The sequence below is a fragment of the Corvus hawaiiensis genome, chromosome 1 (genome assembly GCF_020740725.1).
Source record: "Corvus hawaiiensis isolate bCorHaw1 chromosome 1, bCorHaw1.pri.cur, whole genome shotgun sequence".
NCBI lineage: Eukaryota > Metazoa > Chordata > Aves > Passeriformes > Corvidae > Corvus > Corvus hawaiiensis.
The window spans coordinates 98,734,205-98,757,876 of record NC_063213.1 but is presented as its reverse complement, the minus strand read 5'-3'; the positions used below and the strand labels follow the sequence as shown (position 1 = coordinate 98,757,876).

The 23,672-nt window shown below is 66.5% G+C and overlaps 5 protein-coding genes across 6 annotated transcripts; 3 read left to right on the top strand and 2 right to left on the bottom strand.

Moving 5' to 3' along the window:
• Nucleotides 1-208: 208 nt before the first annotated feature.
• MED29 (mediator complex subunit 29) lies at nt 209-1,707 on the bottom strand. Its single transcript, XM_048320740.1, is given in 5 exon segments — nt 209-715; nt 717-809; nt 966-1,050; nt 1,126-1,184; nt 1,471-1,707. Coding segments are annotated over 5 exon segments (597 nt in total). The 5' UTR covers nt 1,693-1,707; the 3' UTR covers nt 209-577.
• PAF1 (PAF1 homolog, Paf1/RNA polymerase II complex component) lies at nt 1,688-7,069 on the top strand. Its single transcript, XM_048320685.1, is given in 17 exon segments — nt 1,688-1,820; nt 2,033-2,062; nt 2,176-2,268; nt 2,561-2,682; nt 3,164-3,230; nt 3,592-3,693; nt 4,110-4,215; nt 4,579-4,611; nt 4,613-4,648; nt 4,890-4,993; nt 5,085-5,099; nt 5,101-5,193; nt 5,590-5,718; nt 6,074-6,179; nt 6,253-6,340; nt 6,488-6,780; nt 6,782-7,069. Coding segments are annotated over 17 exon segments (1,575 nt in total). The 5' UTR covers nt 1,688-1,770; the 3' UTR covers nt 6,890-7,069.
• A 383-nt stretch (nt 7,070-7,452) lies between these two features.
• On the bottom strand, nt 7,453-14,003 carry SAMD4B (sterile alpha motif domain containing 4B). The gene is given in 15 exon segments (XM_048320579.1): nt 7,453-7,668; nt 7,930-8,012; nt 8,436-8,550; nt 8,999-9,140; nt 9,142-9,195; nt 9,765-9,886; nt 9,977-10,062; nt 10,458-10,595; nt 10,598-10,700; nt 11,006-11,092; nt 11,398-11,507; nt 11,587-11,850; nt 12,234-12,689; nt 12,954-13,313; nt 13,977-14,003. Coding segments are annotated over 13 exon segments (1,932 nt in total). The 5' UTR covers nt 13,150-13,313; nt 13,977-14,003; the 3' UTR covers nt 7,453-7,668; nt 7,930-7,953.
• A 2,269-nt stretch (nt 14,004-16,272) lies between these two features.
• LRFN1 (leucine rich repeat and fibronectin type III domain containing 1) lies at nt 16,273-21,833 on the top strand. 2 transcript variants are annotated; one of them, XM_048320561.1, is made up of 4 exons: nt 16,273-16,387; nt 17,881-17,928; nt 18,336-19,713; nt 20,250-21,833. In XM_048320561.1, the coding sequence occupies exons 3-4, from the start codon at nt 18,350-18,352 to the stop codon at nt 20,824-20,826; spliced, it is 1,941 nt and encodes a 646-aa protein (XP_048176518.1). In that variant the 5' UTR covers nt 16,273-16,387; nt 17,881-17,928; nt 18,336-18,349; the 3' UTR covers nt 20,827-21,833. The 2 variants fall into 2 exon arrangements, with proteins under 2 accessions (XP_048176518.1, XP_048176527.1); XM_048320570.1 differs by lacking the exon at nt 16,273-16,387 and having other exon boundaries at nt 17,854-17,928.
• Nucleotides 21,834-22,236: 403 nt separating this feature from the next.
• On the top strand, nt 22,237-23,562 carry SYCN (syncollin). The gene has a single exon (XM_048320776.1). It carries the CDS (start codon nt 22,602-22,604, stop codon nt 23,007-23,009), a length of 408 nt encoding a protein of 135 aa, XP_048176733.1. The 5' UTR covers nt 22,237-22,601; the 3' UTR covers nt 23,010-23,562.
• Nucleotides 23,563-23,672: the final 110 nt, after the last annotated feature.

Below are 23,672 nucleotides of genomic sequence, written 5' to 3'. Positions count from 1 at the left end.
CCCGCCCTTCCTCTCGCGAGACTTCCCGGCCTCCGACGGCGGCGCGAGAGGCCCAAACTGCGGTTTTTTGGGAGTGACGTCACCCGCACGGCCCGTGACGTCACGGAGACTCGCCGCAACCCCCCCACCTCTCCTGGGACGCGTTCTGGGCCTCTTTCCTACGCTTCCCCCCGGTGACGTCACGCACAGAAAAACTGAAGAGCCGATATCACAAAACACTGGTTTATTTACCAAAAATCAAATATTTCACCCCAAAACTTGGAAATCCAACACCCCCCACTCCCCTCCCCAGTGATCCGCCTCGCTTGAGGGGGGCGGGTCACCCCCAAAATGCGCCGCTGGCACCACACCCCAGACCTCCCTCCAGCCCCCCGGGAGGGGATCGGGGGTCCCAAGACCCCCCCAGAGCCCTCCAAAACCAACCCCCACCAGGAAAGGGGGGGCCAGACCCCAAACCCACCCCAAGCCCCGCCTCATTCCCCGCTCTCCCACCACCCCTCCCCTGAACCAACACCCACCCCGCCCAGCAGCGCTTTCGGGGGGGCTCCTGGGGGGTCTCCCCCCACCCCAAACCCCGTCAGGGCCCCCCCGGCGGGGGCAGCTTGCCCGTGATCTTGTTGGTGCCCTCGAGCAGCGCGTTGTGGATGTCCTTGGCGCCCGCGATCTGCGCCTTGATCAGCGGCAGGTACTGGGTGTAGGGCAGGGTCTCGGCCCCGGGCCCCCCCCTCGCCCTTGGGGGCTGCGGGCACCAGGGCCGGGGCGTGCTTGGCGCTGTCGAAGCTCTGCGAGAGGCACTCGTGGGCCAGGCGCTGCGGGGGACACTGGGGGTCACCTGGGAGGGCTTTGAAGGGATTTTGAAGGGATTTGGGAGGGTTCTCAGGGGATTTGGGGGTGTTTGGGAGGGCTGAGAGGGGCATTTGGGGTGAATTTGGAGGGGTTGAGGGACTGTTTGGAGGGTCCCTCACCAGGCACAGCTCCAGCTGGTCACACAGGGCGTAGAACTCCTCCAGGCTCTTGTCAAAGCGCTGCAGGGCCCCATCTGCGCTCTTCCTGCGAGGAACTGGTGAGACTGGGAGGGACTGGGGGCACTGGGAGGGACGGGGGGGCGCGGGGACGGTCACTCACTGCCCATTGTCGATGCTGGAGTTCTGCACCAGGTTCTGAGCTGCCACCTTCATCAGGGTCTGCGGGACACGGGGGCCAGGGGGACGCGGAGGGGGGTGGCCACAGCCCCCGCAGTGCCCCCCGGCAGTGGGAAATGAGCGCGACAAGGGGGTGGGCACGTCCTGAGACCCCGGCCCAGGGACCCCCAAAATTCCGGGGGGCCCCCCCCCGCAGAGGCACGCCCCCCCAGCAGGCCACGCCCATTCGGCGACAAACCACGCCCACCCGGTGCTGAAGGCACATTATAGCGTGAGAGCACGGCCCCGCCCCGCGCCCCCCCGCCCGTTCCCGGCGGCACCCCCGCACCTGCAGGCTCTCCTTCAGCTGCGGCAGCAGCAGCCGGAAGCGCTGCACGGGATCAAAATCCTGCGCCTGCGCCGCCGCCGCCTGCGCGGGCAGCGCGGGGCCCTGCGCGGCCCCCGGGGGCGGCCCCGGCCCCGCTCCGGGCCCCGCCGCCGGCCCCGGCCCCGCGGGCGCTGAGGGAGGCCCCGGGCCCGGCGCAGCCGGAGGCGGCGGCGGCGCCGCCATGTTGCCGGCGGCTTCCGGCGCGCACAGGAAGTGACGCTCTCAGGAGGCGCCGCGCACACCGGGAAGGAGCCGCCCGCCATGGCGCCCACCATCCAGACGCAGGCGCAGCGCGACGAGCCGGGCCACCGGTAATGGCCGTGACGTCACCGCCGTGGCGTCACAACGCGTCACGCCGAGCGGGGGGGGCCTCCCGCGAGGGTGGGGGTGGGGGGGGATTCCGCCGTTACGTCACCCCCGCGGCGGGAGGCGGCGGGGTGCAAATAACGGGGTCCCCCGTGACGTCACGGAAGTGTTCGGGGGGTCCCCGGTGACGTCATGACGCGCCCCCCTCTCCCCGCAGGCCCAGCTCGCACCGGACCCTCCCCGAGAGGTGAGTAGGGGGGGAGAGGCTTTTAAGGGGTCCCCGCCCCGTTTTTGGGGTAATTTCGGGGTTTTTGGGACCCCCGCGGTTTGGGGGACCCCTGACCCCCCACTTTGCCTCAGGTCCGGGGTCGTTTGCCGGGTCAAGTTCTGCAACAGCCTCCCGGACATCCCCTTCGACCCGAAGTTCATCACGTACCCCTTCGACCAGAGCAGGTCTGGGGGCGGAAATTGCGGGGGGGGGTCCTGAGGGGTCTCGGCCACAGCCCCCGAGCCCCGCTCTGAGCACGGGAGGGGCTGCAGGAGGGATTTGGGGTGACTTTGGGGTGGTTTGGGGCTGATTTTGGTGCGGTTTTGGGCGATATTAAGGGATTTTGGCACTGATTCGGGTGGGTTTTTGAGCTGATTTTGGGTGGGTTTTGGGGCTGATTTTGGGGGGCTTTGGCGCTGACACTGGGGCGTTTTTGGGCTGATTTTGGGTGCTTTTGGGGTGGTTCCGGCCCGCCAGGTTCGTGCAGTACAAGGCAACGTCCCTGGAGAAGCAGCACAAGCACGACCTCCTGACCGAGCCGGACCTGGGCGTCACCATCGACCTCATCAACCCCGACACGTACCGGATCGACCCTGGGGGTGTGTGCGGGGTGGGACCCCAAAATCACCCCAAAACACCCTGAGAATTATCCCCAAACCTCTCCAAAATCACCCCAAAACCGCCCCGAAACACCCTGAGAATTATCCCCAAACCTCTCCAAAATCACCCCAAAACCGCCCCAAAATACCCTGAGAATTATCCCCAAACCTCTCCAAAATCACCCCAAAACCGCCCCGAAACACCCTGAGAATTATCCCCAAATCTCTCCAAAATCACCCCTCAAAACCACCCCCAAGTCAACCCAAGATCACCCCAAAACCACCTCAAACCTCCTCAGAATTGCCCCAAATTCCCCCGAATCTTCCCTGAGTCTTCTCCAAACTCGGGGTTGGTTCCCTGGCGAGGGCAGTTTTTGGGGTGTTCTCCAGATTACCCATGAGCCCTCCCAAATCCTGTGGGGTGGCCTCAAATCTCGTGGGGCAACCCCAATTCTGGGTGTTTTTTCCCTAATTCCCCCAGTGCTGCTGGACCCTGCGGATGAGAAGCTGCTGGAGGAAGAGATCCAGGCTCCAACGAGCTCCAAGAGGTAAAACCCCAAAATCACCCCCAAAACCACCCCAAACCCCGCCCGGGGCTTCCCCAACCCCACAGAGCCCCAGGGGTGCTTTGGAGTGATTTCGGGGTCATTTTGGGGGTGATTTTTGGAGGGATTCTGGGGTGATTTTGGGGCGATATTGAGGATGATTTGCTGAGTATTTTGGGGTGATTTTGGGAGTGTTTTGGGGGGGCATTCTGGGGTGATTTGGGGGCAGTTTTGAGGGTGATTTTGGCAGTGTTTCGGGGGTGATTTTGCGGTGGTTTTGAGGGTGATTTAGGAGTGTTTTGGGGGTGGTTTCGGGTGGGATTTGGGGTGACTGGGGGTCCCCAACCCACGTGGGGCTGGGCAGGTCACAGCAGCACGCCAAAGTGGTGCCCTGGATGCGCAAGACCGAGTACATCTCCACCGAGTTCAACCGCTACGGGGTGTCCAACGAGAAGCCCGAGGTCAAGTGAGTGCTCTGGGGCTTTTTTGGGTTTTTGGGGGGTTTCTGTGGGTTTGGGGTCTGGGGATGGCCACGGAGAGCGGTTGGGGGTGAGTGGTTTTGGGTGGTTTTGTGGGTGGGGTTTAGGAGATTTTGGGGTAATTTTGGGGGTGGTTTTAAGGGGTGGTTTTGGGGTGTTTGGGGGTGATGCTTTGAGTGATTTTGGGGTGTGGTTTGGGGTGATTTTGGGGTGATTTTGAGGGTGATTGGGGGTGATGCTTTGGGTGATTTTGGGGTGTGGTTTGGGGTGGTTTTAGGGTGGTTTTGAGGGTGATTGGGTGGCTGATTACGGGGGTGGTTTGGGTTAATTTTGGGAGTGATTTTTGGGTGTGGTTTGGGGTGGTTTTGGGGTGATTCTGGGGTGATTTTGGCGTGATTGGCAGGATTGGTGTGTCGGTGAAGCAGCAGTTCACAGAGGAAGAGATCTACAAGGACAGGGACAGCCAGATCGCAGCCATCGAGAAAACCTTCGAGGATGCCCAGAAAGCGGTCGGGGTTTGGGGTTTTTAGGGGGGATTTGGGGTTTTTGGTCTGGGGTTTTTGGGGGGGATTTGGGGTTTTTGGTTTGGGGTTTTTGATGGGGGGTTTTTGGGAGGGGGCTTTCAGGGTGTGTTTGGGGGCTGAGTTTGGGGGGAGTTTCAGGGCTGATTCTGGGAAGTTTGCAGTCATTTCGGGGGTGATTTTGGGGTTTTTTTGGGCCGTTTGTGGGCTGGGTTTGGGGTCATTTTGGGGGTCATTTGGGGAGGGTTTTGGTGTTTCTGGGGGGTGATTTTGGGGCTGTTTTTGTGGGGCTGATTCTGGGCACTTCAAGGAGGTCGTGGGGGGGTCCCTGAGCCCCCTTTGCCCCCCCAGATCACGCAGCACTACAGCAAACCCCGGGTGACCCCCCCTGGAGGTGATGCCTGTGTTCCCTGACTTCAAGGTGAGGGGGGAGTTCAGGGACTCCCCCGTCCCTTTTTCCCCTCCAAAATCCAGTTTTCCCCCCCAAACTCCCCTTTTTCCCCTTCTCAAATCCCCTTTTTCCCTCACTATTTCTCCCCTTCTGTCCCCCATTTTTTTTCCCACTCCCCCATTCTCTTCCTCCTCCAGTTTTCCCACCCAAACCCCCATTTTTTTCTTTACTTTTTCACCATTTTCCCCGTTTTTCCCTCACTTCTCCCTAGATGTGGATCAACCCCTGTGCCCAAGTGATTTTTGACTCAGACCCGGCCCCCAAGGACACGTCGGGGGCGGCGGCTCTCGAAATGATGTCCCAGGCCATGATCAGGTCCTGGTGACCCCAAACCCCCCTTGGGGACCCCAAACCCCCTCTGGTGACCCCAAATCCTCCCCTGACCCCCCTGACCCCGTCCCCGCAGGGGGATGATGGACGACCCAGTTTGTGGCCTATTTCCTCCCTGTGGAGGAAACGCTGCGGAAGCGGAAGCGGGACCAGGAGGAGGATGTGGATTACGCCCCCGAGGATGTGTAAGGGGGGTCCCCAAAATCCTGGGGGAGTCCCTAAAACTTGGGGAGAATCCTAAAAAAAAATTGGGGTGGTTTAAAGGTCGGTTGGGGTTCTGGAATTTCATGGGAAATCAAGAATATTCAATAAATTCCTGGATTTGGGGAAGAAATGGGGCTTTGGGGGGGTCCTTGAGGTTGGGGGGCATCTCTGGGGTTGGAGGTTCCCCTCTGGCCCCTGCGGGGGCTTTGGGGACTGTGGGTGGGCTTTGGGGGGTGTTTGGGGTCCCAAATTTTTGTGAAGAACAAACTCAACGCCCTGAAAATTCTGTGAGGTTTTGGGGGGGAAAACTGGGATTTGGGGGAGTTTTTGGGGGGTCCCCCAGCCCCTCCCCAAGCCCCCCCCGCTGCCTCCCCCAGGTATGACTACAAGATCGCCCGGGAGTACAACTGGAACGTGAAGAACAAGGCCAGCAAGGGCTACGAGGAGAATTATTTCTTCATCTTCCGCGAGGGTGACGGCGTCTACTACAACGAGCTGGAGACCAGGTGGGGCTGGGGGGCACTGGGAACCGGTCCAGGTCGGGACTAGGGGCGCTGGGAGGGACTGGGGGGCACTGGGAGCTCCCCCAAGTCACTGCTGGGGGCGCTGGGAGATTTTCCAGTCAGTATTGGGGGCACTGGTTGGGTGTTGGGAGGGATCGTGAGGTGTCCTTGGGGTCCTGAGGATGCCCCTGGGGGTCGGGGGGGGTTCCGGAGGGGTTTGGGAAGTTCCTTTGGGGGTCCAGGGATGTTTGTGGGAGTGTCCCAGGCGTCTGGGGGGGCATCCTGGGGGTACCCCTGAGGGTGTCCCTGAGGGTCCAAGGGTGTCCCCGGGTGTCCCTTCCCCTCCTGTCCCCCCCAGGGTCCGGCTGAGCAAGCGCCGTGCGCGCGCCGGGGTCCAGTCGGGCACCAACGCCGTGCTGGTGGTCAAGCACCGGGACATGAACGAGAAGGAGCTCGAGGCCCAGGTGGGATTTGGGGAGGGGTCCTGACTGCCAGGACCCCCCCGGGACCCCCCCCCGACTCTCCCTCCCTCCACAGGAGGCCCGGCGGGCGCAGCTGGAGAACCATGAGCCCGAGGAGGAGGAGGAGGAGGAGATGGAGGCGGAGAAGGAAACGCCAGGATCAGGTTCAGGGAGGGGCCCTAAATCCCCCCATTTCCCACCTAAAATCCCCCCCTCCCCAAATTCCCGTATTTCCCAACCCCCCAAATTCCCTCCCCCATTTTGGGAGGGGGTTCAGCCCACTGAGGACCCCCCCGCACCCCTCCAAGCAGACGAGGAGCGGGACAAGGGCAGCGAGAGCGACGAGGACGAAGGCTCCGGGTCGGGCTCGGAGCGCGGGGGGGGCTCTGCCCGCAGTGAGGAGGAGGAGGAGGAGGAGGAGGAGGAGGAAGAGGAGGAGGCTGAAGGTGCCCGGGGTGGCCGCCGGGGAGGCAGCGACGCTGCTCGGGCCGCTCGGGACCAGGAGGAGATTTTCGGCAGCGACAACGATGAGGAAGAAGAGGAGGAGGAAGAGGAGGAGGAGGAGGAGGAAGAAGAGGAGGAAGGCAGTGAGGGGGGGGGGCCCAGCACCCCGCAGTCCTCAACTCACCCCCAGCGAGGAGGAGGAGGAGGAAGAGGAGGAAGAGGAGGAGGAGGAAAGTCCCAGCGATGGCTCCGAATCCTCCAGCGAGTGAGGAGGGGGTGAGCTCCCCTCCCCAGCCCCAAAATCCCACCCCAATTTCCCCCCCTGCCCCTCCCAGCCCCATTTTGGGGCAAAAAAGCAGCGTCTCGGGGCGGTTTTTGTGTTTAATAAGGTCAATGGTTACCAGCCATATCATAACAAAAGGATTCATAATAAAATGTATCTAAAATAACGATTTTTGTCTCTATTTCAGGGCCGCGGCGCTACAAAGGGGGGGGGGTGGAGGGGGGGCGGGGGGGGAGGGGTGGGTGGGGGAGGGGCTGTACCGAGGGGGGGGGCCCGGTGTTGTACCTAAATTTGGGGTGGGGGTGTCCCCCGTCCCCCCCCCCCCCGCGGGGGCCAGGACAGAAATAATTAATTAATAATAATATAATAATAATAAAGAGGCATAAAAAGAAAAAAAAAAAAAAAGTAAAAAAAAAACAATGAAAAGAAATAAAATCCACAAATCCCCCAAATCCTGGGATTTTTAAAAATGGGGAAACGCAACCCCCCACCGCTTCCCCACCCCCCAAAAAAAAAGCCCCGCCTGTAGTGTCATGGCCCCCCCCCCAACCCCCCCGCGAGGTCATCGGCCTGGGGGGGCCCCTCTCTCACCGGGGACCCCCCAAAACCCCGCGAGCAGTGGGGGGTGGGTGTTCACCCCCCCCCAGGTGTTTTGGGGACCCCCCCAGGGGGGTTTGGAGCAGGAGGGGGGGTTAAAGATGTGCCCCCCCGGCTTGGGGAGGGGGCAGTGGCGCCATCAGATGGTGGAGGTTTTGTCTGTCCCGTCTGTGGGGGGGGGACATGGGAGGGGTCAGAGGGTCCCCAAAATCCACTGAGACCCCTCTGTGCCCCCCCCCTCCACATCGGGGAACCCCCAAATTCCTCCCCCCCCCATCCCCTCCCCATCTTGTGCCCCCCCCCTCAAATTCCTGCCCTTCCCCGTTTCCCCAGCCCACCTTGTCCCCCTCAGCACCCCCCAGCTTGTCCCCATCCCCCCCCCCCGGTGTCCCTATCGCCCCCTGTCCCCCCCCCGTGTCCCCCCCGTACCCCCCAGCGCGTGCTCGGTCATGCTCAGACACAGCGACTCCAGCGTGGGGTTGATCTCCAGGTCCGTCCCGGGGGGGGGCACTCTGGGAGGGGGGAGGGAGGACAAAAAAAGGGTCGGGGGTGGCCCCAAAATATCCCCCCACCCCCCTCCCGGAGTTTGTCCCCGGTCCCGAGGGTAGTGGTTCCCCCCACCCACTTCATTTTGGACTCTCCCCGTTTTTGGGATTCCCTCCCCCCCCCCAAGTTTTAGAGCCTCTCTCCCCATTTTTGGGTCTCCACCCTTCTTGGGTCCCCCTCCCCATTTTTGGGGTGCTCCCCACCCCATCCCCCCCCCCCCCAACCCAACCCCACCCCACAGAGATCAACACCAGAAGTTTCCCCCCATTTTTGGGGCTCACTCTCTGTTTTTTTGGGCTTTTTTGTCATTTTTTCAGATGCCACTCCCCCCATTTTTGGGCCCCCCTCCCCCCTTTCGGGGCCCCCCCGCCCAGTTCCGGGCTCCCTACCCTGGGGGAAGGCGAGCAGGGCTGAGCTGTGCACGGGCAGCGAGTGCGTTCTCTGCACGGCCCCGCGGCTCCCGGGGGACGCCCCCGGGCCCCCCCCGGCCCCAAACCAAAGGCTCTGGGGGCACAACGAGGGGGTCACGGGGGGGGGCAGCACTCCCAGGGTGGGGGGAGCCCCCCCAAAAGGGTCTCCAGGGGCAGAGAGAGACTCCCGACCCCAATAAAACTGAGCAGGGACAGGTGGATGTGCCCCCCCTCCCCCCCCAAATAAAACTCAAAAATTCCCCCCCAAATTCTCCCCCAGATCCTCATCTCCCCCCTAAAATCCTTCCCCCAAATTCTCCTCCAAACCTCCCCAAAATACACCCCAGAATCTTCCTCCAAAACCTCCCAAAAACCCTCATCTCTCCCCCAAAACATCTCCCATAGTCCTCCCCACAAAGCCTCATCTCCCCCCCCCAAAATCCTCCCCCAAACCTCCCCAAAATCCTCATCTGCCGCCCAAATCCTCCCCAAAATCCCCATTTCCCCCCAAACCCCTCCCATTCCCCCCCCCCCAGACCCACCTGCCGTCCCTGCGTGCCCAAGGGGGGGGCTCCGAGGGGGGGTCTGGGGGCCGGGGCCCCCCCGGGGGGTCCCAGCAGCCCCAGGCGGGCGGGGGGGGGCAGGGCCCGGGGGGGCATCGCGAAGGGGCGGCCCCCCCCCCGCCGCCCCCCCCCCCACAGAGCCAGCTATGGGGAGAGAGTTGGAGCCAAAGGCCCAGCTGAGGGGGGAAACACAGGCGTCAGGGGGGGCTGGGACCCCCAAAACGCCCCCAGAGGGAGCTGAGACCCCTCGCTCTCCCCCCAGAATGGATCAGGCCCCCCAAAACCCCCCAGAATGGGTGAGACCCCCCCCCAAATTGGGGAGAAAGGGAAATTGGGGAGTGAGGGGGGGAGACCGCTTAGAGCCCCCCCAAACTGGGGAGTGAGGATGGAGACCCCTTTGACCCCTCCCCCAAATTGTGGTGGGAAGAGAAAAAAGGCACCTGGAGGGAAAAGTCCCCCAAATCACCTCAAATCTCCCCAAATTTCAGGGGGTTGGGTGATGCCCTGAGCCCCCCCAGAGTGGGGGTTGTGCAGAACACACGGGCAGCAGTCAGACCCCCCAAAACTGGGCTGGGGGGAGCACCTTAGGGGGGGGTCCCAAGCAGCCCCTAAACCCCACCCTGGGCAGAATCGGAGACGGGGGATGGAAATGGGGTTCTGTGGGTTTTTAGGGGGGGGTCGCAGTGCCACAGGGGAGGTGCAGCAGCACGGGGGGGTCCAGCAGCACGGGGACCCCCCCAGGTACCTTTTGGGGGGCCGGTACCCGGGGGGGCCGTCCAGGGGCCCCTTCTTGGGGAAGGCGCGGAGCAGCTTCAGCACCTGCTGCTTCCAGGACTGGAGCCGCTTCTTCTGTGTCTCTGTGAACGCCTGGGGGGGCCCGGGGGGGTCACGAGGGGGTCTCTGGGGTCGGGGGAAGGGGGACAGGACCCCCCAGGACCCCCCCCACCCCAAGAGTACCTCATGGCTCAGGCACTTCTCAAGCAGCTGGAGGTAACTGGTGATGTTCTCCTCGTCCGGCCGTGACACCAAGAGCTGGGTGCACACTGTGGGGGGGTCAGGGGGCCCAAAAAACCCCCAAAATCACCCCAAAACCGCCCCAAATCCCACCCCAAAACCCTGGGACACCCAGGGAGCTGGGTCCACACTGTGGGTGGGGACGACACACGACACCCCCAAAACAACCCCAGGACCCCCCCCAAGAACCCTGAACCCCTTCTGGAACTCTGGAACCTTCACCCCAAAAAACCCTGGGACCCTTCCTCAAATGCCCCGGGACCCCTCCCCAAATCCTGAACCCTCCCAAATCTGGGCACCCCCCCCCACAAAAACCCCCAGGGCCTCTCCCCAGACCCCGACCCCTCCCAAACCTGGGGACGCCCACTCCAAACCCACCCCTGAGGGGGGGGTCAGGGGGCTCCCGGGATCCCCCCCCACTCACCCTTGCCCATGACGCGCGTGAACTGCCCTGGGATGTCCCCGTCGGGGACGGGCGCCGCGGGGGCCTCGGCGTCGGGGCCGGGGGGGGGCCGGGGGGGGCGCGAAGGCGTCGGGGGGGGCCCCGTCAGGGGGCCCGGGGGGAGGGGGCGCAGCCGGGGGGGGGCCGGAAGGCCTTGATGGGGGTGACCAGGATCTGCTGCAGCTCCTGCAGCGCCGACCAGAGATTGCCCCCCTCGAGGATGTCCTGGGGGGACACGGCCAGGGCACATCAGGGACACAGACACCCCCCAGCAGGACAGCGGGGACACAGCCCAGGGAGACTGGGGACACTGGGAACCATCCCCCTCCAGCCCCGGGGACACTGGGAACCACCCCAAACCATCCATCAGCGACCCCCTTGGGATATTGGGGACACCCCACACCAGCCCAGTTCCCTCCCAGTGCCTCCCGGTCCCACCCAGTCCCCACCAGTGCCCTCCCAATCCCTTCCCAGTCCCCTCCCAGTCCCTCCAAATCCCTCCCCACTGCCCTCCCAGTGCCTCCAGAGACCTTCTCCAGTGCCCTGAGGACGCTCTGCCGCTCCCGCAGCTTTTGGATGCTCAGAGCGATCTTGTGCCGGGCGCCCTTGGTGACGTTCTGGGGGAGACAGAGGTGTCACACGTCGCTGGGGGGGTCATACAGCTTGCGAGGGTGTCACAGCCCTCCAGGGAATGTTGGGGACACCCCCCGGGAAGATCTGGATGTTGAGAATCCATACCCAGTAGCCCTGGTGACACTGGGGACATCACGGACCCCCTCCAGATGCCCTAGGGACCACTGGGGACCCTCCCACAGCAGCCCAGTGCCCTCCCAGTGCCCCCCCTGTGCCCACAGGACGCTCCTGCAGCCCCGGGGACCCCGGTGTCCTGTCCCACCACCCTCCGAGTGCTCCCAGTGCCCACCTGTGACTCCAGGTGGTGCTCGGTCAGCGTCATCATCTCCTCGTAGCTCATCTGCGCGAACAGCGCCGCATACTTGTGCAGCCGCAGGCTCTTCAGCCACGAGGGGACATCTGGGGGGGGCACGGGGGGGCCGTGAGGTGACAACGCCCCTCAGAAACCCCCCGAGCCCCCCCAGAGCCTCCTGCCCACCCTTCATGCCGCTGCCGTCCTCCTGGAAGGAGTTGCGCCCGCCAGGCTCCTCGGTGTGCTCGCTGCCCGACGAGGCCACGCTGCTCTGCGGGGACAGCGGTGCGTGGTCCCCGAACGGTGCCGGGGGGGGGCCCCGGGGGGCTGCGGGGGGGTCCTCGGGCCCCCCCGACCCCGCCCAGTCACCCCCTGGGCCAGGCTGGGGGCTGCCGGGCACCAGGGCCAGCGAGCGCTTCAGGGGGCTGGGGTGCAGCTGGCACGGCAGGGCTGGGGGGAGAGGGGGGGACAGGGTGAGGAGGACACTAGAGGCCCCGCCCCAGGCTGCGGGACCCCCCAGCCCCCTCTCCACGTCCCCCAAGACGCCCCCGACCCCTTTTCCCAAACCCCCACCCCCAGTGACCTCCAGGGTTCCTCTGGCCCTCCCCTCTCTCCCCCAGCCCCTTCCCCCTCATTTGACCCTCACCCACTCCTTCCTGTCCCCCCTCCCCGCTGCTTCCACCCCTCCCACCCTTCTCCCCACTTTTTTCCCCATTCCCCCCAATTCCACCCCCTTCTTTCCACTTTCTCCTCCCATTTTTCCACCCTTTTTACTCCCATTCCCCTCCTTTTTACTCCCATTCCCCTCTTTTCCCCCCGTTATCCCTCGGTACCTCCCGGGGGCTGGAACGGGGGATGTCCGTTCTCCCGGGGCGCTGCGGCCGTGCCCGGGCCGTGCTGCTGCTCTGCCCACGCCCCCCCTCCAGCCGTGCTGCTGCTCCCGCTGCCCCCCCCGGGCTCGGGGGGCTCCGGTGGCCATTCGTGGGCCGGCGGCCGGCGCTGGGGTGGGGGTGCAGCCGGGGCCAGGCGCTCCTCCAGGTGTCCGAGCCACAGGGCCAGCGCGCTGCGGTCATCGGCTGTGGTGGCCGGGTGGATGAGGGCGTAGGACAGTAGCTGGCGCGACTCCTCCACGCAGCGGTTGCTCTCGATGGCGTCGGCCAGCACCTTCTGCAGCCGCTTCATGTACTCGGCCTTGGCCGCTGCGTTGCCCGGCTGCAGCAGCGGCAGGTGGGCCAGCAGCAGGGCCACCGCAGCTTCGGCTGGCTCCTGCGGCCACTGCGAGATGGCAGCTGCGGACAGAGGGACAAACAGGGTCACACACGTGGTCAGCAGGGTCACTGCAGCTTCAGCCGCTCCTGCGGCCGCTGACAGACGGCAAACAGGACAGGGGACACACAGGGCCGGGAACTGGGGACCCCTGGGACACAAGAACCCCCGTAACCCCCTCCACACCCCCAAAACCCCCCAGCCAATCCCCCAGAATCCCATGAGGACGTCCAGACCCACCTGTAACCCCCTTGAGGACGCCCCTCCCCGCCCCCCAGGCCCCTCACCGGCGCTGTTGGCCTCGGCCTCGAGCAAGTGGATGTCGGGGCAGTCGGCCAGCGAGTGCTCGAGGCAGAGCTGCAGGAAGCGCGCCTGGGTGCGGGTGACGCGCTTGAGCAGCGCCAGCAGTGCCACCGTCTGCTCGCACTCGCTCCAGCCCCGGAACCAGCCGGCCACGATCCCCACCTGGTCCCGGAACATCATGGCTGGGATGGGGACAGCGGGGACAGGGGGCAGAGGGGAGGCGGCCCTGCCCCCCCTCACGTGGCGGGGGGGCCCCCCCGGGCCGGGCAGCGCATGGGGGGTGCGGACGGGGGGTGCCGAGGGGCACCCCCGGGCTGGGAGCGCGGGGGAGGGTCCGGAGGGTCCTGTGGAGAGAGGGGACGGGGGGGTCAGGGCGCGGCAGCTCCCGCAGGGACCCCCACCTCGTGGTGACAGGGACACCCCTGTGGGGACAGGGATCCCTAAAAGGGACCAGGGACCCCCAAAAGGGACCAAGGACCCCCAAAACGGCCTCACCCCCACGAAGAACAAGGACCCTCCCTCAGGGACAGGGGCCCTCCTCCACCAGGGGACAAGGAACCGCTAAAAGGGATCAGGGACCGTCTCCAAGGGGCCCCCCTCAAAATGTACAAGGACCCCTCATGGTGGCAGGGACCCCCAAAAAGGACCAGGGACCCCCCCCCTCAAACACAGGGATCCCCCTCGATCGCAGGGACCCCACACGGGCACAGGGACCCCTCGGTGTCCGCCCACCGGGACAGGGCTCCCCCGCCCCCCTCAGGACGCCCCTTCCCCCCTCCCCCGCCCATCCCCGTTCTCCTCTCAGCGCGGGGCGGGGGAGAAGGGGGCGCAGGCCCGGCGGGGCCGGGGCCGGTTCCAGGCGCTGGGGCCGGGCCGGGGAAAGACCACGGAAGGCCCAGGGAGCCCGGGGGAGGCCTGGAGGGCGTGGGGGGTCCCGTCCCGGGGGTGTCGGGCAGGATCCGCACGGGCCCAGGGGGTCCCGGGGGTCGCGGCCGCCCCTCACTCACCGCCGCCACCGCCGCCGCCGCCGCCGCGCAACGTCAGCGCGCACGACACGCACGCTGCGCCGCTGCGTCACGGCGCCGCCGCCAATGGGCCAATGGGAGGGCGGGGCGGGGCGGGGGGGGGGGGGGGCCCTGAGGCCACGCCCACCACGCGCGGCGGCCAATGGACGACCCCGCGCGGGCGCGCGCGCGCGGTGGGGGCGGGGCCTCGGGTGCGCGGCGCTGGGCCCGCCCCTCGCGATGGACACGCCCCCTCAGTTGAACTGTCAATCAAGAGGCCACGCCCTTCCACTGGCCACGCCCCGAGGCCTCGCGCTGCCCGCGCCGGGGGCGGGGCCTGGGAGCCCCGCGGACCGTCCCCAGTGCCCCCCAGTGCCCCCCAGTGTCCCCAGTGTCCCCCCAGTGTCCCCCAGTGTCCCCAGTGCCCCCCAGTGTCCCCAGTGTCCCTCCAGTGTCCCCCAGTGTCCCCAGTGCCCCCCAGTGCCCCCCCACTGTCCCCCAGTGTTCCCTCAGTGAGCCCCAGTGCCCCCCAGTGCCCCCCCACTGTCCCCCAGTGTTCCCTCAGTGAGCCCCAGTGCCCCCCAGTGCCCCCCCACTGTCCCCCAGTGTTCCCTCAGTGAGCCCCAGTGTCCCCCAGTGCGCCCCAGTGTCCCCAGTGTCCCCCAGTGCCCCCCGTGCCCCCCCCAGTGTCCCCCAGTGCCCTCCAGTGTCCCCCAGTGCCCCCCAGTGCCCCCCAGTGTCCTCCAGTGTCCCCTCAGTGTCCCCCAGTGCCCCCCAGTGCCCCCCCCAGTGTCCCCCAGTGTTCCCTCAGTGCGCCCCAGCGTCCCCCAGTGCCCCCCAGTGCCCCTCCAGTGTCCCCCAGTGTTCCCTCAGTGCGCCTCAGTGTCCACCCAGTGTTCCCCCAGTGCCCCCCAGTGTCCCCCAGTGTTCCCCCAGTGCCGTCCCAGTGCGTCACAATACCCCCAGTGCGCGCCGGTACCCCCCAATGTCTTCAGCGTCCCTCCACTGTCTCCCAGTGTCCCCAGCGTTCCTCCGGCGCGTCCCAGCGTCTCCAGTGTCCCTTCTGTCCATGTGTCCATCCTTGTGTGCGTACATCTGTCCGTGTGTCTGTGTGTGTCCGTGTGTCCATCTGTCCGTGTGTCCATCTGTCCGTGTGTCTGTGTGTCCGTGTGTCCATCTGTCCATGTGTCCCGTGTGTCCCTGTATCTGTGCGTCCGTGTGTTCATCTGTCCGTGTGTCCATGTGTCCGTGTGTCCCGTGTGTCCGTGTATGTGTGTCCGTGTGTCCATCTGTCCGTGTGTCCATGTGTCCGTGTGTCTGTGTGTCCGTGTATGTGTGTCCGTGTGTCCATCTGTCCGTGTGTCCATGTGTCCACCTGTCTGAGTGTCCGTCTGTCCATGGGAAGGGCCCGGGGGGTGGCAGAGAGGGTCTGGGGGGACAGGACAAAGGGGCTGGGGGAGAACTGGGGGGCACGGGGAGGGGTCCCACGGACTGGTGGGGTCTGAAGGGGCCGCGTGTCCGTGGGTCCGTCCGTGGGTGCGTTCATGGGTCTGTCCCTGTGTCCATCCGTGTGTCCCTGGCTCTGTCCATGTGTCCATCCCTGTGCCCGCGTGTCCCTGTCTCTGTCCGTGTGTCTGTGGGTCCATCCATGTGTCCGTCCGTGTCTCCGTGTGTCCGTCCGTGGGTCCGTCCATGTGTCCATCTCTGTGTCCGTGGGTCCTCCCATGGGTCTGTCCGTGTGTCCCTGGGTACATCCCTGTGTCCGTGTGTCCATCCCTGTGTCCATTCCTCCGTCCGTGTCCCCGTGTCCATCTCTCCGTCCCGCGGCCCCGCCCCTCCGGCCCCGCCCCGGCCCCGCCCGGCCCCGCCCCGCCGGTTCTGCGGCTCCGAGCGGCGGCCGCGGCCTCTCCGGGGCCTCTCCGGGGCGGCGGCTCCGGGGCTGCTCCGGGACCCTCTGCACCCCCGGCACCCCCAGCACCCCCGGCACCGCCAGCCCGGCAGCGGCTCCCGGGATCCATCCCCGGATCCATCCCCGCGCATCCCGGTTCCCATCCCCGTTCCCATCCCCGCATCCCGGATCCATCCCCGCCTCCCGCTCCCTCCATCCCGGTTCCCATCTCGGTTCGCATCCAGGTGTTCCCCGCCCCATCCCGGTCCCCTCTCCCCCCCCCCCCCCCAATCCCATCCCGGTATCCCGGTGATTCCCGACATCCCTCCCCATCGCTCCTCCCCATCCCCGGTGCCGCCGGGCCCGGTGCCCCCCCCCGCCCCAATTCCCGGTTTCCCCCCCCATTCCAGGTTCCTCCCCCCATTCCCGGTGTCCCTCCCGATGCCCACCCGGTAGGGCGAGGCCCGGCCCCCCCGCCCCCCCCCCGGAGCAGCGATGGGAGCGTCCGTGGGCTGAGCCCCCCCAGGTATGGCCGGGTAGGGTGGGGGAGCTGGGATGGGCTGGGCTGTACTGGGCTGTACTGGGATGTACTGGGTCTGCATTGGCCTGTACTGGGCCATACTGGGCTGTGCTGGGCCACACTGGGCTCTTGGGCTGTGCTGCGATGTACTGGGCCATGCTGGGATGTACTGGGTTATGCTGGGCTGTGCTGGGCCATGCTGGGACGTGCTGGGCCATGCTGGGATGTACTGGGTTATACTGGGCTGTACTGGGCCGTGCCGGGATGTACCGGGTTATACTGGGCTGTCCTGGGCCATGCCGGGATGTACTGGGTTATACTGGGCTGTGCTGGGCCATGCTGGGATGTACTGGGTTATACTGGGCTGTGCTGGGCCATGCTGGGATGTACTGGGCTGTACTGGCATGTACTGGGTTATACTGGGCTGTGCTGGGCCATGCTGGGATGTACTGGGTTATACTGGGCTGTGCTGGGCCATGCTGGGATGTACTGGGTTATACTGTGCTGTGCTGGGCCATGCTGGGATGTACTGGGTTATACTGGGCTGTGCTGGGCCATGCTGGGATGTACTGGGTTATACTGGGCTGTGCTGGGCCATGCCGGGATGTACTGGGTTATACTGGGCTATGCTGGGCCATGCTGGGATGTGCTGGGCCATGCTGGGATGTACTGGGTTACACTGGGCTGTGCTGGGCCATGCTGGTGTGTGCTGGGCCACGCTGGGATGTACTGGGCCATGCTGGGATGTACTGGGTTACACTGGGCTGTGCTGGGCCATGCTGGTGTGTGCTGGGCCACGCTGGTGTGTGCTGGGCCACGCTGGGATGTACTGGGCCATGCTGGGATGTACTGGGTTACACTGGGCTGTACTGGACTGTACTGGGCTGTGCTGGGATGTACTGGGCCATGCTGGAATATGCCAGTCTTTACTGGGTGGTGCTGTACCATACTGGTCTGGTCTGGGTCTATACTGGGCTGTGCTTTCCCATACTGGTCCATGCCAGGCTGCAGTGGGCCATACCAGGGCTTACTGGGTTGTGCTGGATCATTCTGGTCTATACTGGGCTGTATTGGTTTATAATGGGCTGTGCTGGTCCATATTACAGGCCTGTACTGGTTTGTACTGGTCCTTGCTGGGCTGTGCAGCCTGGATTGTCTCTGTACTGGCTCCTACTGGGCCATACTGGGCTGTGCTGGGCCACTTTAGCTTGGAATGGACACTGTGGGGTGTGCACAGGGGATACTGGGCTGAAGTGGGCTGGACTGGACTGGGATTTGGCTGTACTGGGATGTGTGGAGCAGTGCGGGGCTGTACTGGACAGTACTGGGCTGTGTGCTGCCTGACTGGTCTGGACTGGTCCATACTGGTGAATGTGAATCTGTACTGGTCTGTACTGGTTTATACTGGTGAATATGGATCTATAGTGGTCTGTACTGATGGATATGCAATCTGTACTGGTCCATACTGGTCCGTATTGGCCTGTCCCCTGTCCTCACAGGCCCCGCGGCGACGCCCGGACGGGACCAACATGGAGCCCTGAGAGGAGGTAATGGGATCACTGGGACAACTGGGAGCTCACTGGGAGCTCACCGGGATCACTGGGGTCACTGGGACCTCACTGGGGTCATTGGGATCACTGGGATCTCACTGGGATCTCACTGGGATCTCCTGGGATCTCACGGCGTGTTGTGGGATCTCATGGGACAAACAGGATCCGATGGGATCCCTGGGATCCCCTGGAATCCCGCGGGGGTACGCAGGATCTCACGGTGGTCAGTGGGATCCCGGGTGACGGGATGGGATGCAGGGAGATCTGCTGGGATCTGGTGGGGTCTGACAGCATCCGATGGGATACGGCGGCTTGTGTTGGGATCCCATGGGGCCCGGTGCTGGGATCTGCTGGGATCTTTCTGGATCTGTCGGGCTCCACCACCCCCCTTGTCCCCCCTGCAGGCGCGGCCGTGGGGATGGCGAAGCTGCTGGTGCCGCTGGTGGTGCTGGGGGCCGTGTCCGGCGCGGGGGTCCCGGTGTCGCCGCCGTCGCCGCGGTGTCCCCCGCGTTGCCTGTGCCCCGCGGCCGCGCCCAGCCCGACCCTGCTGTGCGCCCGCACGGGGCTGCTGGCGGTGCCGCCCAGCCTGGACCGCGGCGCCGTGGAGCTGCGCCTGGCCGACAACTTCATCGGCGCCGTGGGCCGCTCCGACTTCGCCAACATGAGCAGCCTGGTGCACCTGACGTTGTCGCGGAACGGGCTCCGCCGCCTCGCCCCCGGCGCCTTCGCCGACCTGCGCGCGCTGCGGGCGCTGCACCTGGACGGGAACCGGCTGCCGGCGCTGAGCGGGCCGCAGCTGCGCGGGCTGGCCAGCCTGCGCCACCTCATCCTGGCCAACAACCAGCTGGCCGCCATCGACGCTGCCGCCTTCGCCGCCTTCGCCGCCACCGTGGAGGACCTAGACCTGTCGCACAACAACCTCCCGGCGCTGCCCTGGGACGCTGTGGCCGCCATGGGCAGCCTGGCCACGCTGACGCTGGACCACAACCTGCTGGAGCGGGTGCCGGCCGGCGCCGTGGCGCGGCTGCCGCGCCTGGCCAGGCTGGACCTCACGGCCAACCGGCTGCGGGCGCTGCCGCCGGTGCCGGGGCCGCCGGGGCCGGCGCTGGCGGCCGGGGGGAACCCCCTGCACTGCAACTGCGAATTGCTGTGGCTGCGCCGCGTGGCCCAGCCGGGCCGCCTGGAGACCTGCGCGACACCGGCGCCGCTGGCCGGGCGGCTGCTGGGTGCCGTGCCCGAGGAGGAGCTGACCTGCCGGGCCCCCGCTGTCACCGCCGCGGCCGCGCACCCACCCGCGGTCACCGAGGGGCAGCCGCTGCGCCTGGGCTGCGCCGCCGTCGGGGACCCGCCGCCCGCGCTGCACTGGCTGGGCCCCGACGGGCGTGTGGTGCAGAACGGCTCCCGGCGCTTGGTGGGCGCCGACGGCTCCCTGGAGCTCCGCGTGGCCACGCTGAGGGACCACGGCGGCTTCACCTGCGTGGCCGCCAACGCCGCGGGCGAGGCGGCCGCGCGTGTCGACGTTGTGGTGGTGCCGCTGCCGGTGCCGCGGGGACGGGATGGGGATGGCGATGCCGCGGCTGCCGAGGCAGGGCCCGGCCCCTCGGATATGGCCCAGGCGGGCGGCAATGACACCTGGGGGGGGCCTGGGGAGCGGCGGGTGGTGGCAGCGGAGGTGACGGGGTCCTCGGCGCGCATCCGGTGGCTGCCACAGCGCCACGTGCCCGGCGTGCGCATGGTGCAGATCCAGTACAACAGCTCAGCCGACGACGCCCTCGTCTACAGGTGGGGGCCGGGGGTATGTCCCCGGGGGGGCTGGGGGGCCTTGGGGCGGGCCTTGGAAGGGTCTCTGGGAGGTTCCGGTGGGGCTTGGGAGGTTCTGTGGGGCTCCAGGGTGGTCTGGGGGGGCTCTGGGGGGTCCTGGGGGCTCCGGGGGGAGCTCAAGTGGGTTTGGGGCAGTGCTGGGGGGGGCTCGGGGGGTCTTGGGAAGGCTCTGTGGGTCTTGGAGGCTTCTGGGGAAGGTGTTCGGGTGTGTATTGGGGGGTCCTGGGGTGCCTCTGAGGGGATGTGGGGGATATCAAGGGAATTCTGGACATCAGGGGGATCCCTGGGGAGGGCCTAGGGGCACTCGGGGGGTGCTGGGGGTCTCTGGAGAATCTTTGAGGTGTTTGGGGGAGGGATTGAGGAAATCCTTGGGGGATCCTGGGGGTCTCTGGTGTCTTTGAAATGTCCTGGGCGGGATTTCGGCTTCCTGCGGGGGGGTGAAAGGGGAGTGCCGGGGTCTCGCCCCCCCCCCCGACTCCCCCTCGCCCCCTCCCCAGGTTGTTACCCCCCTCCAGCCGCACCTTCGTGCTGCGGGACTTGGCCCCCGGGCGCCTGTACGAGCTCTGCGTGTCCGCGCTGCGCGTGGTCGGGGACCCCCCCGCCGCCCCCCGCTCTCTCGGCTGCGTCTCCTTCGCCACGGCCGCCGCCCCCCCGGGCTGCGCCGCGCCCCCCCGGCCCCACTTCTTGGGGGGCACCGTCATCATCGTCATCGGCGCCGCCATCGCCGCCTCCGTGCTCGTCTTTATCCTCATCCTCACGGCGCGCTGGAAGGCGGCGGGGGCGCGGCGCCCCCCGCCCGCGCTCACCAGCGTCTGCTCGCAGACCAACGGCGGTCCCCGGCCCGCCGAGACCCCCGAGCTGCCCCCGCTGCCTCCGCTGCCCCCGCCCGCGGGCGGGGGTCCCGCGGCAGGGGGGGCGCGGGGGTTGTTCCCCAGCCACAGCTACCCCCGGCGGGCGCGGCCCCGGCGCCACGGGTCCCTGCCGCGGCTGGACGCGCCCGAGGGGAGCCCCCTGGGGCCCCCCCTGCGCCCCTCGTTCGGCAGCACCCACTGGATGCTGGAGAGCACGGTGTGAACGGGGAGACGATGGGAATACCCCCCCCCCCCCAGACCCTCTCTTGGGACCCTTCTTCGGCAGCACTCACTGGGACCCCCCCCGGGACCCCCCTTCGGCGGCTCCCCCGGGTGGTTCCGGGCGACCAAACGCAGCCCGGGCGGCTCTTGTGGGGGGGCGTCCTGGGAGCGCCCAAGTTCGCCCGGGTGCTCTCCCGGACCCATTCGGGATCCCCCGTGGGTGCCACCAGGTGCCATTGGGACTCCCCCAGGTGTCCCCCCCCCCATCCCCCCGCCCTGGGGGTACCTGTATGCAAATCTTTCCCCCCGAAAAATCCGCGTGGGGACCCCCGACATGTGCGGTCACCGCGACAGGGGCCGCCCCCGCAACAGGGACTCACGCGCGTGGCGTGTCCGGAAACCTGTGGCCTCCCCGCCCCCAAAAGCAGGACACTCGCCCGGGACTCGCGTGTGCCCCCACCCCCCACGCGTGCTCCCCCGCCCCGAGATGCGCACTTGGGACTTGTGTGTGCGCCCCAACATTTGTGTGGCCCCCCCCATCCCACCCCACGCGCGTGCCCGGCCCGCCCCCCCCGCGGTGCCTTCGGCCGGGCCGGGGGGGCCCCGCGCACGCCCCCGACATCTCTGCACAGATGACACGAGACCCGCAGCCCCCCTCCCCAAAAAGCCCCCCCCCCGTGGGGAGGGGGGGAAAAAGGGGGGGCCCCCCCCGGATGCCTGGGGACCCTCCCGTGTGTCCCCCCCCGTGGCCTCTGCTCCCCGCCCCAACTCGACGCGGGGGTTCCTATCTGGCTGGTCTGGATAACCCTGGGGGGGCCGCCCCAGCCCCCCCATTTCCCTCCCAGTCCCATTTCCTCCCCCCCAAATGCCTCAGTTCCTCCCCATCTCCCCCCCTCCCCAAAACGCCGCCCCTCCCACCACCAGCCGCCCCCCTCGGGCCCCCCCGCAGTGTTTAACACGAGTTTTTACATTAAAAACCTGTGGCCCCCCCCGGGGCAGAAATGCGAATGTGAATGGGGGAGGTCCCTCTCGGTTTGGGGCTGGGCTCAGACTGGGGGTTCCCTCTGTCATTTGGGGGGGTTTCGTTTCCTGGGGGGGGCCCCAGCCCCATACGAGCCTCCCCGAGCTTCCCCCACCCTGTCTGTTCCTCCCCACCCCGCAATATGGGCGGGTCTGGACTATGCTAATGAGGCACCAATCCCCGCCCCCTGTGGTTGCCATGGTCGCAGGGAGCTCAGCACGGCCAGGATGGGATCATGTATATGCAAATAGGGGGCGGAGCTAACCAACAAAACCCCATGGCTAATTATGCCCTCATTTGCATACAGAGCACCTGGGCCCCAGCCCGGCCTTGGTTTCTCCCCAAGGCCGTGGTGACGGTGGGGGGACCGGGGGGGTCACCTGGGTCCCTTCCCAGGTGGGGGGGGACAGAACACCTGGAGCCCTCTCTGGGGTGGGCGGTCCCCAACACCTGGGTCCCTCCTGTGGGGGGCTGCAGACTTCGGGGGATCCCCAACCCTGGTGTCCCCCCTTGGGGGGGTGCAGATTTGGGGGATCCCAGGGCCTCCCTTGCAGAGGGCAGCCTGGGGGGAGGTTCCTGCACACCTGTGTCCCTTCCCATGGCAGGGGGGTCTGAAGACCTTGGGACCCCCCCAACACCTGCGTCCCTTCCCGCACACCTGGGTCCCCTCCCAGGAGGGCCGGGACCCCCGGCCTTGGGCCCGGCTATAACTGGACCGCGGAGGCTTTGCCCGGGAAGTGACCGTGGCGACAGCAATGGCGTCGGTGCTGCTGGTGACACTGGTGGCCACAGTGGCCATGCTGGGCTGGGGGGTGGAGGCCCAGTGCCCCACAGCAGCGGACCTGAACCCAGTCAATGGCACCCGGGTGTGCGCCCAGCTGTATGCCGACAACAGCCCCTACTATGACCAGTGCTGCGCTGGGGAGGTGCTGGTGGTGCCGCCAGGCAGTGACATGCCCTACATGCCCACTGGGTGGTCCGCCCGCGCCTCCTCCCTCGTGGTGGGCACCAAGTGCGAGCTGACTGTGTGGTCGCGGAAGGCCAAGGAGGGCAAGTCACAGCGCTTCACTGCCGGCGCGGTGCCGCGGCTGCAGGAGGTGCGCCGGGGGCTCTTCGGAAACTGGAACGATGCCATCCAAGGGTGTTACTGCACCTGCAAGTGAGCAGTGGCGCGGGGCGGGGCGGCGGCACCAGGGAGCGGGGGCTGAGGCCGGGCAATGGGAGTGGCCATGAGGCAGTGTGGGTCAACGTGGGTCAGTGTCGGTCAACGCGGGTCAACGTCGGTCAATGCGGGTCAACGTCAGTCAACGTGGGTCAATGTGAGGCAACGCGGGTCAACGGGAGCCAGTGTGGGTCAAGATGTGCCAGCATGGGTCACTGCGAGTCAAGGTGGGCCAAGACCCATCAGCGTGCGTCAGCCTGAGTCAATGTGGGCCAAGCCATGCCCAAGTTGGCCAAGAGATGCCGATGTGAGCCAAGATGAGCCGACACGAGCCAATGTTGGCCAAGACAAGTCAACACGAGTCAACACTGGCCAAGATCCACCATCAGGGGCCAACCCATGCCAAGCCATTCCAACCTTGGCCGATGCGAGTCAGTGTGGGCCAAGCCGTGCCAAGGACACGCCCCTGAGGAGACCCCGCGTATCCCACCGGTCGGCACAGCCACACCCCTCTGCCCCCTCCGTGCAGTCAATAAAGCCCTGAGGAAGCAGCAGATCCTGCCTGGGGGGTCCTTTATGGGGGGGTCCCCAGCCCCCCCAGCATGGGACAAGGGGGTCCCCATGCCCCCTACCCCATGGGGATGTGGGAGGTACCCCCTGCCGT